This window comes from Syngnathus typhle, linkage group LG1 (assembly GCF_033458585.1).
Source record: "Syngnathus typhle isolate RoL2023-S1 ecotype Sweden linkage group LG1, RoL_Styp_1.0, whole genome shotgun sequence".
In the NCBI taxonomy this organism is placed as follows: domain Eukaryota; kingdom Metazoa; phylum Chordata; class Actinopteri; order Syngnathiformes; family Syngnathidae; genus Syngnathus; species Syngnathus typhle.
This window is the reverse complement of record NC_083738.1, coordinates 19,990,261-20,006,673: the sequence shown is the minus strand read 5'-3', so window position 1 is coordinate 20,006,673 and position 16,413 is coordinate 19,990,261. Positions and strand designations below refer to the sequence as shown.

General features: G+C 41.0%; 1 protein-coding gene and 1 long non-coding RNA gene across 3 annotated transcripts in view; both read right to left on the bottom strand.

Annotated features, from left to right (window-relative positions):
* LOC133160492 (uncharacterized) overlaps positions 1-9,896 on the bottom strand; it is a 55,100-nt gene extending 45,204 nt beyond the window's left edge. Inside the window, exons 1-2 of the long non-coding RNA XR_009715912.1 lie at positions 9,873-9,896; positions 6,283-6,396 (exon numbers count right to left, since the gene is read on the bottom strand). This is a non-coding gene — a long non-coding RNA (uncharacterized LOC133160492). The remainder of the gene's footprint in view (positions 1-6,282; positions 6,397-9,872) is intronic.
* Positions 9,897-10,131: 235 nt separating this feature from the next.
* Positions 10,132-15,280, bottom strand: LOC133160483 (tubulin alpha chain-like). Of its 2 annotated transcripts, XM_061288182.1 has the most exons (5): positions 15,116-15,256; positions 14,909-14,975; positions 12,936-13,155; positions 12,726-12,874; positions 10,132-11,857 (listed from the first exon to the last, which is right to left on the bottom strand). In XM_061288182.1, the coding sequence occupies exons 3-5, from the start codon at positions 13,051-13,053 to the stop codon at positions 10,883-10,885; spliced, it is 1,242 nt and encodes a 413-aa protein (XP_061144166.1). In that variant the 5' UTR covers positions 13,054-13,155; positions 14,909-14,975; positions 15,116-15,256; the 3' UTR covers positions 10,132-10,882. The 2 variants fall into 2 exon arrangements, with proteins under 2 accessions (XP_061144166.1, XP_061144157.1); XM_061288173.1 differs by lacking the exon at positions 14,909-14,975 and having other exon boundaries at positions 15,116-15,280.
* Positions 15,281-16,413: the final 1,133 nt, after the last annotated feature.

Here is a 16,413-nt window from a genome sequence, read left to right as displayed (position 1 = left end):
GCTACCAGGTCTATGTATTTAGCGATCACAGTTACATAGGCTACCAAGTGAAGTGAGAATACACGTTATGCTAGTTTATCAGTCTCAGTTAGCATCTTTTTATCAAACAATTACAACGACACTAGATTTTTACGAACCATTTCACACACACTCAAAGTAATTTCTCACATACTAATTGTCATTTTTATTGCATTGTTTGTTGGTGGACTCTATTTCCGATGTCTCATCCTTAATAGACTCCTCCCTTCATCTGTGATTGATTAAATAAATGTCGATCCAGGTTCGCCACTTTTTGCGGAAATACGGCACTTAAACGTTTCTTTCACGTATTTCTTTGCGAATGTTTTGTGAATGTATATATGACTAACTACATGTAATTCCTCCAAATAAACATAAGTGTAAAGACAACGCTGGTTGATCATACTGATAACAGGGTTCCTTCTCAAGGTCACGGTCCGCCTATTAGCAGACTTGATACGCTAAACACGGAAAGACTTATGAGTGAGGGCATAGTTTTGCCAGACAGCCGCAGACACCCCATGGAGACAGTTCTGCGTCAAGTTGCTCCTTTGGAAAAAAAAAAAAAATCTCGCCTCTCATTTGAGTGACAGGCCATATGGGCCACAGTGCCATCCAGGAACCCCTGCTGGTGACCCCCCCTCAACACCGCAGACAAAAAATGACAACCCCACCTCATTCCAACCAGCAGTCATGTTCTCTCATGTTGAGCATCACGACAACACTATGTATACATGTTCAGTGTCTTTATGCCCAGTGGGCATGAGCTAACATGTTCAGCATCAGCATGAACTTATGACTAAAACTATATGCGGACTCTTACCAGTTTCTTTGTGCTGTTTTCAACATGGTAATCTAATACTTCTGCTATTATTATCACTACTCTTAAAACACCTACAACTCATAACAACAATCATAAACAGAAGAATGTCTGGCAGGAATAGTGATGTGCCAACATGGGTTTACAATAATAATAATAATAATAATAATAATAATAATAATAATAATAATAATAATAATAATAATAATAATAATAATAATAATAATAATAATACGATGATCGTTGATGGTTAATTACTCAGAATGTTAAATATACAAAATATATATACTGTGTATCACATTCAGTCATTTCAAAATATTTTGTAAGGAATGTTTATATTTTTACTGCATTTGTACTATTCTAATGGACGACAGCATTTATTATTACATTGTTGTCAGTGTTTCATCATATCAAATGAAATCCCTAGTTTGTGTTTACACACATTCTTGGCAATAAATACCAAATATGAACAACGGCAGATGCATTTTTCTACATCCAGCGCATCAAAAATTGCTCATAATTTCCAATCTGTGTGTAATTTCGCTTCACCGCTACAATTCATTAGCAAAGAAAACAGAAACGGTGGTCTTTTTGTGCGCCATCTACAAAGTGGACACAGATGTAGCGGCGTGGGCGCTAATAAGAGCTTGCGTACGAGTGTGAATGTACCATTATATTGAAATTACCACACTAAAGGGGGAAAAGGAAATCCACCCTTGTAGTCCAATACAGCCCTTGAGAGGGTGGCCCACGTCCATCTCAGTTAATGATCAATTTCCTTGTCCGAATAAATACTTCCTACTGAAGAAAATAATACAGTTTCAACATTTTATTTCCAGTGAAACACAAGAGGATACACTCTCGTTTAATTGGGAGGCAAAAGAATCCTCTTTGGAGTCCACATGCTGTTCTGGGGATTATATTTCATTGTTTTGTTTTATGATTAATATGAATTCACAAGGCCATCTGGCGCTGGTCTGAGTCACCGGCGGGTCAAACAACATTTCCACTTAACATCACTTTAGAAATCATTTCCTCCTGTGCTCATTACAAATAAATACTTGGCGATACCATGTAACGTTAAACTATTTTATTTGAATTATAGTTCAGCTCGGCATGAAATTAACACAGAGGTTGTCTTTCAAGATCCAATCATTGATTTCTTTACGCTCCGCAACGACAACAAAAATTAGAATCTGACGGTCCCTGTTGAAATTCTTCAATTTACAAAAACACAACTGCTTAAGTCATTGAATGCTCAAAATCATCGTTAAGTTTACAAAATCATGAACGCTAGGTTCACTCACTACCAAAGATTTGCTTCAATTCTCTTGAAAGTACGTTAATTGGTAAAAGTCTAGAAATGTTCATTATGTTACTAGATTCAGTATAAAATCTGATTTGATACCAATGTCCATACGTCCAATTTTAAGAGGAACAATTCGGTTCGGTTCCACGCATCTTTAAAATCAAACCTAAATTTCGGATTCAAATTGGTTTTTGCGCCACTCCTACTGGTGAAACTATGTTTGTTTTTAAAGGAATAACCATGAGCGGGGAAAGCGTAGTGTCGCCGCCGTCGCGGAGGCCAGCTGCATGTTTTGGCGGCCGTCATCAGGAATACTTAACAGCGGTTTGACAAAGGTCGTAAATGGAGTCAAGGTGTCAAACAGGTGCTGCGAAAGAGGAGAGCGGGACGAACCCGAGTGCGGAGAGGAGGCGCCGAGAGACAGAGCGCTCCGACAAAGACGTTGGAGAGGCGCTAACGTCGACCTCTGGCTCCTTGCCTGTCGTAAATCGCCAGTCGTTACGAAGGGCCGGACGCCTCCGGGCGATCGCTTCAAACGGGGGCGCGGCGCTTCTACGCGTTAGTTCGGGGGCTTTGGGTGAGGGGTGCGTTATGATCCCATCGCTGCTCTGCGCCTCCACATCTGGCTGGCAGCGCTTCGGCCCCCAAATTGAGACTTTGTGTCTTCTTGTGACATCTTTATGAAGGCACGCTGTTACTCACTTCTATAAACCCGGCCTTCACCTAACTGGCCTCCCCTCGACACCCGGTGACGGTGAGACATTAATGCAAAACATTTGTGGCGTCTTCCTTAAAGGAGCTGTGAAAACGGGAACTGAACCTGTGCACCTTGTCGACATTACACCACTGGATGAATCTATCCGCCTTGCGCTGATTTATGAGCTGGCCTGGAAGTGCCCGCTGAAGTTATTCCCTACTTCAAGGATTCCCAGACTGTGGTGCGCGCCGTTCCAGGGGGTGCGTGAGATTGAAAGTGTAACGGCAATCAGTTGTAAGATAAAATTTTGTGAGTGTGAAGCCTTTGGGTGGGGTGTGCTAACTCTGCGTGGCCTAAAAGATTTGGGAAAGACTGGTTTGGAGCAGAGATTCCCAAAATGTAGTGTACCATGAAAATTAGAGCGGCTACCTCTCTAGAAATATTTAAATCTCGACTACAACACATTTTTCTACACTCACGTTTGGGTAAACCACAAAGAAGTTTCCAGTCGTTTCTAATCCTGCCTGGAGTTTGACCTGTTTTATTGCCGCTTCTCATCTCTTCTTAGAGTTGTTAGTGCGGAGGATTCTGCATAAACCGACCAGGACAGGTTCTAAGCTAAGGGGAAGCACTCTCGATTTAATTTTTTTAGTTCTTATGCAAGCTGATGGGACATGCAAATATGGGATATTTAGGGAGTTCATGAATAAAATAAAATAAAAAAGGAGGAAAAACTGCTTTGGATTCCCAAACTGTAATACATGCACCCTCCTGGGATTTTAATAATTTATTGTCACTGATTTGATTTAAGTGGGGATTTTCTTTTTTTTAAAAGAAGCACTGAGTCAAATTCCATTTAGAATTTTTTGTAATAATGTGAAATACAAGACGGAATGGACTCAACAACAGAATATGGTGTGGAGGGTAACAATAGGAGACATGATGCTACAGGATGACGGACAGCTTCACTGTCACTTGACATCCACTAATGCCTCCCGTGGCCTACCCTCTGAACCCCCCCCAAATAAGCCTTAGGGGCATGGCGCCATGGCCGTCATGCATGCGCAGTGTAGCGTTTCCCAAAATGCAGGATGGATGCAACGGGGGCTCTTTGCCTTTGACAGCGGGAATAAATCACCACAATTACAAGCTACTAGAAACTGTGGCTCCTTCTCAAATTCAAGATGTCTCCTCTCTGCTGTATTTATTTAACTGCATATGGGAGAGGCGGCTATTGTATGCATTTAGTTAGATAATGGTGTATCCCAAAAAGCCAGGGGATAGTGACCACGACCAAACACGAAGAAACAGACGAGGCAATACAGTGTTGCTGAGTCCTGATTTGAATAATTACATTCCTCAAGATGGCAGCAAAATACTTTCTTTCGGTTAGACAAGGCTATGGCCTAAATAAATGAAGCACCTGTCCCCCCCCAGGTCAACATAGCTACTTGGCATGCCACCATAAGGAGTCTTTGGCCCAAACAAAGAAAACGATAGAGTGAGCTATTTTTTCTTGACGAAAATAAAAAGGTTAGGTTGTGAATGCCAAACGGCAAATATGATAAAAGCGATGTTATTGAGGGACGCCTTTTGTCACTGCCTTTGCTCATAGTAACACCACCACCATCTGACTCTCTCCAGCCCTCCCCACCAATTTCTTTTTTTTTCTTTTTTGCAGCATGTGGGTAGGACGTAAGGGAGCGCAGGACAGGGGGAAATTGGCGTAATGAATTTAGGGCGCTCATGCTTGCTGAGGCGAGGCTCCCTCGGCTGCTCGTAGCCATTAATCTTCCGCACTCTGTCAAGACCAAAATGTGCCCACAATGAGCAAAGGGGGAGCTCCAATTGACTACCAATTACGCGCCTGTGAATAAAGGATGTGGAGAGAGAGAAGCTTGCAGGGGTGCAATATGCTTCGGCGCTGACGTTTAGTTTATCCCTGCAACTGCTTGTGTGTGTGTTTGTGTGTGTGCTGGAGTGTGAAGGAGCTGTGCTTATCTGAGTGTTCACACCACCATGAGGTGTTAAGAAGCAGCGGGAAGCTTTTTTGGGGCAAAATATCACAATTTCTATGGTATGTTTACATGAGAGGGATGAAGTCAAAACAACAGTTTATTTTGCGGTTTGGATTTTTAATGCCTAACTCAGTTTTGCTCAACAAATCTTGACTACAAGATATACATAGAATTCAGTGGAACTCTGCATTTGAACATTCAACATAACCACATGATGATATATATTAGCTTAATGCTAATGTATAAAGGGAAACGTAATAAACAGGCATTGATGTCACAATAGTTATTATCAACACAAGTAGATAACCCAACAGCCAATAAGAATCTCTTAAAACAGGGCGGTTCAATTTCTGGCAACTATTTATTTAATCAAATATTGAGTTAACTTTATGATATGCTAATTCGGGGAAGTCCCGCTACTTTTGCTTTCTGTTAAAAGACAGCATTTAAGGTCCTACTTAATGCTAAGTTTTCATTGAACTGATGCTGAGGGTGTGAGGTCTCCCTTATTTGTTTCAATTTGTAAACAAAGTTGTCTATTTTCTGAGATTAAAAAAAAAAAAGATGCTGCAAATCTATATCGTATTTCAAAATATTGAACTGCCCCTTGGTGGCTAGGCTGTGCACATCAGACGGAGAAGTGCAATTTCTATCGAATTGAAGTAAAAAAAATCAGATTTATGTTTTGTTGGATGTACTGTATGTTTTAATAAAGCACAGTAGGTACTGTAAAGTAAACTGCAAAGTCATGGCACGGATGTATTTTGATTTCAACCGCGATTTTCCAGTTGCCTTTGACATGTAATTGCTCCAAAATGTTGTACATTCGTAACGATGTGCTGCTCTTGTATTTATTTCCTGAAAGGGATCCATTTGTGCAAATGTTACAGAGAGCAAGTGTGGAATCAGAACCTTTGGCAGGATGCATGTTATTTGGGTACGTTAACACTGTACAGGCGTATTCAGGGAAACTCCATTGTTAGCATGATTGCCCCCCCGCCCCTTCTGGTTGCGATTATTCCGAGCCATGTTTATTGTATTACCCCTACGAACATGACAAGAACTAATACGTTGCTTAATTGTGTCTGATTCCATTCGGATTCCATTGCGTTATCACAGCCGCGGTCCAGTTGGGTTCCTAATTAGGCCGTTACACCAAGACGAGAGGGGTGGAAAATAAATCATAGAAAAACTAAAAGATGAAGACTAAGAGGATGTTGGGCCAAGTGGCTGTGAAGTATGCACACTGGAGCATTCCAAGAACAACTTTCACAGCTACAATAACACCTTTCAAAGCGGAGTGATTTTTTTTGTTCGCTATTTAAGACTTTCATGTGTGTGGAAAAATGTCAGGAATGAAGATAAAGAGAGAGTGAAAGTGTGCGATTGAATTTATGTACACTAGAGGACATTGACTTACGTTTGCTGAACGGTGAAGACTGAAAAAGATGCGTTCCTGAGTGCTTCTTCACTTCCAGGTTATTGTAATTTCTTGAATTTTCTTTCTATGAAGGAGTACTCTCTACGGACACCACTGTAAAAGAAAAAAAAACTATGAGACTACTTATTTTTGAGAAATACATTTCTGAGGGGAAAAAACATTCTTAAGGAAAATATGTTTAATTTCATGGAAGAAAACCACCATCATCAATGTTAGACATTTTGCAATAACAGAATATCTAGTAAGAGAGTAATAAAAAAGTAATAACCCAATTTGTGTCATAATGGGATTCGACTTGCTACTTAGGTCAGTTTGCAGCATGTGGGTAGCTTTCTTGGTCATCTTGTACAAAACCCAATTTTGGGGTTGACAACCGCATTTTATGGTTTGTGTTTGAAAAAAAAAAAAAGCTTCGCTTGACTATTTGTTTCACTTTAACAGATGAGGTGAAGATATAAAGGATATATATATATATATATTTATATTTATATTTTTATATATATTTTTTTTTCTTCTGTAGATATATTTTCTCTCTCTCTATACGTATGTATATAAATCTATATCTATATATACACATATATACACACACACACACACGTATATAATATATATATATGATTTAAGATTTTGAGAGATTGTGCAAAGAGTTGGGGGAAAAACATTTAAATTTTTATGGCATTGTGGGGTCCACAGTGATGTCACAGGATTATGAGGGGTGCTTAGAGAAATTTACCAAAACGTTAGTGACCACTACTTTTAGTAAACTGGCAGCGGCGTGTTAATGGTCTTATCAAGAGCAGCAACATCAAAAGTGTGCTCAGTGTGTCATGTTTGTATGAAGACACTTGGCCATTCTTGTGTGTGTCTGTGTGTGTGTGTGTGTTTGTTGGGGGGGGGGGGGGTGATTGTTTGTTGCCGGGCGGGATGAAAAGAGGCGTGAAGAAGGCCAGCAGTTGGCAGTTGGAGGTCGGCAAAGGGTTGCGCTTACCGCTTGAAAGAAGACAACGACGGAGGAGGAGAAGCACAGGCCACTTGACACACGCGTACGCACAAACATGCAACTCAATGGTTGACATTTGTGTGTTTGAAGAGAAAAATGCTACGAGGACATTAATTTTTTTTTTTTTTAAACAAGTTGCTTATTTTTCATTAAAAAGTCACACAAACATTAAACTGAAAAAGGCTACAAGATCTTTTTTTTTTTTTTTAAAAACAAGTTGGTTATTTTTCATAAAAAACAACATGTTTTGAAAATGATTGATTTTCCCAAGAGAAAAAAATCGCATGCTATTCTCAAAACAATCGGTTTTAGACTTTAGAGAAAGTCACATATCTTGGGGGAAGAAAACTTGAGGTTGAAAGTAGTGTATTTTAAAGGACAAAAGTCATGATAAAGCATTTAAAAACATTTGGAAATATTTACTTATCATATTTTATGTTGAGTAAAATAGTATTTGAACAAATATTGATTTCATATAAATTAGAAGCTCCACTGTAATTTTGTCTTTCTTAATATTTAGTGTCTTTGCGAGCACAGCTTTGTAAGAAGTGACTTTTGACCTCTGTTGCCAACATGGTGACAATATGGTGGCTGAGGGGCTGGGGTGGAGGGGCTTGTCTATTTTATGTTATGTGTTGGAGGACATCAATCTTTCACTAATTCCTTCAAGTGTGAAAGGGTCTTGGTGGTGTCAGCCAAAGCAGGAAGATGGTTCCCGCCGGTGCTATTGAGTGAGGGGCGGGCAGGGCGGGATTGGGGGGAATCGGCAGACCCTCTGGCCAACACCTTCGGAAAGGCCCGGCCAGATGGTGACGGCATTAGCTCCACAAAGGGCGTCTAATTAGACCCACAATAGAGAGAGAAAGGCCGCCAGATACGGCACGTACGTAACACGCACACTCACTTGTGCTCACCCAGCCACCCATGGATTTATAAACCAGATAAATGGGGGTATTGCATATATTTTATATATATATATATATATGTGTGTGTGTATGTGTGTGTATATGTATAATACATATGTATATATGTAAATGTATATATATATATATATATATATATATATATACACATATATATTATATATGCGTGTGTGTATATATGTATATATGTAAATATATATATATATATATATATATATATGTATATATGTAAATATATATATATATATATATATATATATATATATATATATATATATATATATATATATATATATGACAGGATGCCTGAGATGGCACACACACGCTACTCCCCCTCTCAGCAGTCATATAGGGGGCTATGACTTTATTAGCCCTCATTAACACAAATTAGAACACTTGAGCTCCCCTATCCTCAGCCTCCACCCTCAACAGCAGCGATGACAAATTGAATTAAGTGTTTGGAAACAAGTCAATCCCCCTCCCCAGCCAGGCGGCAGCCATATTGCGTTGACATTCATTGCAGTCAGGAGGGTGTCCCAGGGGGGCGTAAAGAAGAAGAAGAAAAAGTGCTATTATGGGGAAGTAGGTGGAATAATTTAAGAGGCAGTGAATTCCTTTGGCGGATGCTCCCGACCGGGGCGGGTCCCGACTTAAGTTGGCCAAGTTAAGTGAGCCATTAACCACCCCGCCAGATGCTTCTATTTAAACACTGGCCGACACTTGCTTTTTATTTTTCCCTTTAAAATGGCAAAACAAATATCATATTCACACTGGAATTTTAAATGTTATAGTTACTTTACATACACAATTATTTCTATTATGTTTACATCCCAAACAGTTAAGAAAAATAAATACAATTATTTTTACATTCTAGATGGTTAAGAAAAATAAATACATTTTCAGTGTATTGAAAATGTTTATATTTCCAAAAGGCATATTAAACTGTTTTAATATGCTAACCCTTTTCTAAACAAGTTTTATATATTACATTTTTTTACTTTCAATACGTGTTACATTTCAGGTTATTTCAAAAGATTTTTTATAGTCCAGCTATTTTATTTTTAATATGGCAGCTATTTGCCATTGAATTGTTTTATAGTTAAACACTCGTTAATTAACATATTTCACCATTTTTTAAAAATATGTCAGGTATTTTCTGTCATTCCACTCTAACCGTTATCTGAAGGACATCCAATTTTATTTATTATTTCCTCGCAAATATAGCCAATAAAAATCATTTGATGTTTTGAAATCTGAATGAAGCGACAGTCTAAAAAGTCCTGCGTACTCAGTTTTTCTTGGGCTAAAGTGGTGAAACACTGACACTTAGAGGCCAATTAGAATATTACAAGCTAGTGAAATTCCACCTGAAAACGACATTGGAGTTTAATTTACATGAAGCTGCTAAAATATGAAAAAGACGTTGAACAAAATGAAGGGTACACATAATATATACATATTTACATATTCAAACATGTTTATACTTCATAAAGCCATGCAATTACACTAATCTTCATCAAATTTTCTGTTTCTGAAATTGATGTAAGCTTATGGGTTTTGTTCATTGACTTTCAATTTATATGATCAAACAATATGCATTTTATCAACTAATACTCGAGAGTGTAATTAAATTAAAGGGAACTCACAAACAGTCGATGTGAGTTTCATCCTCTCGGTGTCGCTGTTGCTCCACAGTTCTCATACTGCTCCCTGCTCCTGTTCTTCACCTGCTGGAGGCTAGACAAAAGAGAGTAATGCCATTTTGAGAGGAAGCTGCATTTTTATCATTTCCTGCACAAACTGCAAGCACATGGCTTGCACTACCCACATGGAATTTACAACATTTGCAATGAAAAGGAGAAAACCACAGCTAATCCTGTTCAGGGTCATCTGGGGTACTGAAGCCTATCCCATCTGACATCGGGTGAAAAGTAGAACACACCCTGTAGTGGTCGCAGGGCACAGAAATATTTGGAATTGGGGAAAGTAGTATATTTAGAAAATTTGGCTTTGTAAGGGTAAGCCAAGCCAAGTAGATTTTCAATTAGATCACAGTTCAACAGCTTGGTTAGATTTTTTTTTTTTTAATTCAAGATGGGCCACACTATTCTGAGAAATATTTCACAGAATATAAAAATATCACATATTACTCAATCATTAACTGTCCCAATGAATCAAGCAAGAAAATTTGGCGGAACATCCTGATCCATTTTTGCAGTTTCACAGAGAACAATTCAGGCTTCCTGAATTTTAAGACATGGTCATTTTTTAGATACAGAAATACTCATTTCACATTACGTGACATAAAAAAGACAAAATAACAATATTTACATTTTACGTGTAAGTATCTTTTCAATTTTTTTTTTTACATGAGACAGTATTTGATTGGTGAACTTTTTTTTCTTTAACAATTTCATTTAAAACAAAATTCCAGTTTTGACAACTCCAGCATTTTTTAAATGAACCTTTTGAATTTCGAGACCACCAAAATACATACAATTTCATTTTACAAAGTTTTCTTCATATTCCATTTAAAACCAAATTCAAACAATATCCATTCGTGTCAATTTCTCTTGGCGGACCACATGTCTCTTTAGCCCCGATCCATGTTTGCCATTTCAGTCAAATCCTAAGTTCCTGAACATCTCGTGAAGTTTCAAAAGTATTCCGCTTCTAGTACCTCGTCCACAGAGTCGGCGCCGACCTCTTCATAGTCCTTCTCTAGGGCGGCCATGTCCTCACGGGCCTCAGTGAACTCACCCTCCTCCATGCCCTCGCCCACGTACCAGTGTACAAAGGCGCGCTTGGCATACATCAGGTCAAACTTGTGGTCCAGGCGGGCCCAGGCCTCAGCGATGGCAGTGGTGTTGCTGAGCATGCACACGGCCCGCTGTACCTTGGCCAGGTCGCCTCCAGGCACGGCGGTGGGCGGCTGATAGTTGATGCCCACCTTGAAGCCGGTGGGGCACCAGTCCACAAATTGGATGCTGCGCTTGGTCTTGATGGAGTTGATGGCGGAGTTGACGTCCTTGGGCACCACGTCGCCACGGTAGAGCAGGCAGCAGGCCATGTACTTACCGTGGCGCGGGTCGCACTTCACCATTTGATTGGCCGGGTCGAAGCACGAGTTGGTGATCTCGGACACGGACAGCTGCTCGTGGTAGGCCTTCTCCACTGAGATCACCGGCGCGTAGGTAGCCAGTGGGAAGTGGATGCGTGGGTAGGGTACCAGATTGGTTTGGAATTCCGTCAGGTCCACGTTCAGGGCGCCGTCGAAACGCAAGGAGGCGGTGATGGACGACACAATCTGGCTGATCAATCGGTTTAGGTTGGTGTATGAGGGACGCTCGATGTCCAGGTTCCGGTGGCAGATGTCATAGATGGCCTCGTTGTCCACCATGAAGGCGCAGTCCGAGTGCTCCAGGGTTGTGTGCGTGGTCAAGATGGAATTGTACGGCTCCACCACAGCGGTGGACATCCGGGGGGCTGGGTAGATGGCGAACTCCAACTTGGATTTCTTGCCGAAGTCCACGGATAGACGCTCCATCAGCAGTGAAGTGAAACCTGAGCCTGTGCCGCCGCCAAAGCTGTGGAACACCAAGAAACCTTGCAGGCCGGAACACATGTTGGCCTAGTGATACACAAATGAGAATGTCTTTTCCCTGCCAAAATACTGAAACAAAACTACGGCATAAATCTAAGACATCGGGAAAATTACTAAAAATATGTAGTATCCTTTCATTTTGAGTGGCAAGACATCAAGTTACAGCAGTCCCCAGAATATTGTTTGAGACTTGAATTGAGTCCAACAACAAAGTTTTCACCAACTCCTTAGTAGTTGAATAAATACTACATTTAAAGTAAAAAAATAAAAATATTTAGCGTGATTTTAATCTCATAGTTATTATTTCCATAATTGTCGAGCCCTGCTACATTCTATTTAATTATTCTATGTTTTGAGTTCGGACTGAGGGCGGCACGGTGGAGCACTGGCGAGCACGTCCGCCTCACAGTTCAGAAGTGACTGACTGGAGTTTGCGCATTCTCCTCGTCCCCGTGTGGGCTGAGTTCTCCGGTTTCCTCCCACATTCCAAAAACATGCATTGATAGGCCGATTGAGCACTCCAAATTGCCCGTAGGTGTGAGTGCGAGTGCTCATGGTTGTCTACTTTTGTTTGTCTACGTGTACAGAGTGGTTGGCTGGTGAGCAGTTCAGTGTGTCCGCCTATTGCCCGAAGTCAGCTGGGAAAGGCTCCAGCACGCCCGTGAACCTCGTGGGATTGAGCGGTTCAGAAAATGGATGAAGTTAGAATTGTGGCCACAGAACAAATTAAAGTCACAATTGCATGTTTCTGCCTAATCTGTGATAAGTAACAGGTTATTTTTTTAGGGGTAAAAACTGCAGTTAGTCAAACACATTCCAAGGCCAGATACATCCAGAACACAATCGATAGTGAGCTTCCCCAGGCCACATTTGCACCTTCCAGAAAGTTACTCACCAATTTGCGTATTCTGTCAGCTACCAAGTCAATGAACTCTCTGCCGATAGTGTAGTGTCCGCGGGCGTAGTTGTTGGCCGCATCCTCCTTACCTGTGATCAGCTGATCTGGGTGGAAGAGCTTACGATAGATTCCGGTACGAACTTCGTCTACAGATAAGATCACAGTAAGTCAACTTGGACTCTGCAAATCAGCCGTGGGTCTTGTTACCAATGACGGTGGGCTCCAGGTCAACAAAAACCGCCCTGGGGACGTGCTTTCCGGATCCGGTCTCGCTAAAAAAGGTATTGGAGGAACTGTCGCTTCCAATGGCCATTCTGCCGGGCATCTGGCCGTCCGGGAGGATACCGTGCTCCAGGCAGAAAAGCTCCCAGCAGGCATTGCCGATCTGGACGCCAGCCTGGCCCACGTGTATGGCGATACACTCGCGCTGTGGAAAGAAAACAAATCTTTATACGACTTCCGGAAAGGATATGGGAGCTTGGAATAACCTCGGACAGGAATATTTTAGGCCGTCCCGACTGCAACGTCCTCGAACAAAGCCAACAATCGTTTTGGCGTTTTGAACAAAAACAGGTTTACAACAAATGTAAGTCATACCCTCTGAGGAAATGGCGGGGAATCGACTAAAATGACATGGTCAAACCATAATGGAGTCCCGTTCATTTCAGACATGGAATCTTGACTTTTTTTTTTTGGTCATTCTGTAAAAACTTGTGTCACGAGGCAGTTGGTTTTTCCCTATCCAGGCGGCGCAAATAGGTTAATTCTTTTGACCCCTGATGACCCCTAAAGTTAGTTGCTGGGAGAACAAAACAAAAAAAAAAATTAAGACAAACTATTGTTGAACTTTACCATAAAAAAAATATATGGTAGTTATTTAGTATTGCTGGTGAACTTTCCTATACAGAAAGAAAACTAATGAGAACAAAAGACAAGCTTGTCTATGATGTACTTTCCAGAAGACTACCAAGCTACCATGAATCGGGAACAAACTATTGATATTGATTGCCCTTTCCTAAAACGATTTTTTTTTTTGGCCCGTACTGTACACTACAAGATAAGCACCCAACTATAACAATTGACACATCGTCACAGTCCTAGTTGGAATGATATTCAACGGTCATTATTCCAACTGAGTCCCTCAACCCAAAAATGCAGACTCGAGCAAGAGCTCACAATATAACACTGATGGATGCTCGAAAACACCAAGCATCCACACAAAAAAAAAAGCCTTTTTCACACTCACCATGTCTCCTGAAGCAGAAGTTTGTGAGGATTGGAATGAAAAGGCTGCAGTGACAGTCTTAGCTGTCACAGATGTTTAGAGTCTCGATTTAAGGAGCAAGATGTTCTTTTTTTGTTCTTTTTCTTTTAGAAAGCTAAGCTAGGTGTTAATTCCAATTGGTTGAGAAGCTTTGCGAGTCCTTTTCTTTTTCAAAGAGGTCTTTTCGTCAGGAGCATGCTCACTGGCGTCCTCTGACTGTATACCTCCACTTTTTAGCTGCAATTTAATTCACATTCATTATAGTGTCACATCACAAGCTTGAATAAAACATACTAGCTGGCTGTGTGTCACTTTTCTACAACCCTTTTCCTCAGAATTTTCATGTTTGTTTGATTTTTAACTGATAATATTGTGATAGTGTTTTTCTTAACAAGGTCATTGAATGCATCATCAGTATTGATGAAACGAAGGCTTGCAATGTAAATAGTTTTGCACATAATTGGTTTTCAAATTTCATTGGAGGTATATGTTCTGTATGACAAAATGTCCATGCAAAATCTGTATCTCTGAATATTGTAGGATTGTTTTTACGCAATAATGGCATTTTGTACTTGTCATGTTTGTGAATACATACCCAATAAAACATCAGCATTAATCCCCCCCGTTTCAGCTATCTCAGAATGTTGCAGGTTTGTTTTAGTCATGAAAAAAAGGTTTTGCTAGGAAGAAAGCTTTCTAAATTTGATGATACTGTGCATGCTTTTCAATGATTTGCGTCTTTATCCTGGTGATTTACATACATTAGCAATAAACCAAGCTCTATGGAGGATAATGGCAACTATACCTGTCACAAAACGGTGGTTATGTCCCAAAAGCATAAAATGGTTGAATAACTTAATGCCTTTTTTAGAACTCAGAAAGTGTGCTAAAAATGGTTAACGGGAGGAAAACCTACCAATGAACGTGAACTCCTGCTTTCACTGTATACCGGGGCAGGTAGGTTTCTGCTACGTTAGACCATTCTAAAAGTTACGAGGGATTCGAAATAATACATGCTCTTCCTGGTTTATTATCTTTAAGCCAGAGCGGGTGATTTTCGCCATTAGGGTCAGATGACACCTCGCTTGTGACGTAAATATAAACATGTTATTTAAACGCTTACGTTCTCTGACGTCACTCCACCGCTTATTATGTCGTTTTGATACAAAGTTACTCCTGTGTGACGCCACTCTGGCATATATCAGCGCCCAAGTGCTTTAATTACCGACTTTTTGGGTACGAAAACGCCATTAAACGGACAAATTAAGCATCGGGTGACGAAGCCGGAAGTTAGCTGTGCTACTTTCAGGAACACTATGAAAAAAGCAGCTTCCACTCCAATAAAAGTCGCTGCTTTGAAAAGCAACGAAAATATTTTGTTGAAAAAATTTGCCGGGCCACGGATGACCAAGGAGTTCCTGAAGAATCACTGCAAGCAAAACAGGCTCTACTGCACGCCGTATTTAAACGACACGCTCTACCTTCACTTTAAGGGGTTCTCCATCATCGAGAACTTGGAGGAGTACACTGGGCTCAAGTGTCTATGGCTCGAGAGTAATGGGCTCCAGCGCATTGAAAACCTGGATGCGCAGATCAATCTGCGCTGCCTGTTCCTGCAGCAGAACCTGATCCATAAGCTGGAGAACCTAGCACCTATGCAGAAACTATGCTCCCTGAATGTCTCCAACAACTACATCAACACTATCGAGAACATCTCCTGCCTTCCTCAGCTTAGCACCCTGCAGATTGCCCACAACAAGCTGGAGGTGGTCCATGACATCCAGCACCTAAGCGAATGCATTGCCCTCACAGTTCTGGACCTATCGCACAACCTGCTCCATGAGCCAGGGATTCTCCCCATCTTGGAGGCCATGCCTGAACTCCGCGTCTTGAATTTGATAGGCAACAAGGTGGTGAGCATGATTCCCAACTACAGGAAGACACTAATCGTCCGCCTTAGGCATCTCACCTTCCTGGACGACCGGCCCGTCTTTCCTAGGGACAGAGCCTGTGCCGAGGCCTGGGCCCTGGGTGGTCTCGAATTGGAATGCAAGGAGAGGGAGCAATGGGACACCCAGGACCGGAAGAAAATACAGGAGAGCTTGGATGCTTTGGCTTTGATTAAGAAGAAAGCACAGCGGAGACGGCGCCTTAGAGAGGAAGCGGAGCGAGGTGAGCAATTTTTATGTACAATGCTAAATTGTCATTATTCTAGAGATTACCATCTACTTGTCTTTTCCTAGGTGACTCTGAGGCATCCACCACTTCCTCATGTGAGGAATCGGCTTCAGAGAACATCCAAAGCTTTGTACAGGACACACTAAATGCCCACAATGAGTTCCACCAAAGTCAAACAAAGCGCAATAAAACCCAGGAAGATAAGGACTCAGACTTGGAGCAGCTTGATGAAGGGCTGCTTCT

What these genes read in the sequence shown, in the direction of transcription:
- LOC133160483 (XM_061288173.1), bottom strand. Translation starts at nt 15,190, where the DNA reads ATGCCAGAGTGGCGTCACACAGGAGTAACTTTGTATCAAAACGACATA. An exon ending in CCTGGAGCCCACCGTCATTG is followed by an intron (nt 12,875 to 12,935) that starts GTAACAAGACCC and finishes TCTTATCTGTAG; the next exon opens with ACGAAGTTCGTACCGGAATC. An exon ending in CTGACAGAATACGCAAATTG is followed by an intron (nt 11,858 to 12,725) that starts GTGAGTAACTTT and finishes GTGTATCACTAG; the next exon opens with GCCAACATGTGTTCCGGCCT.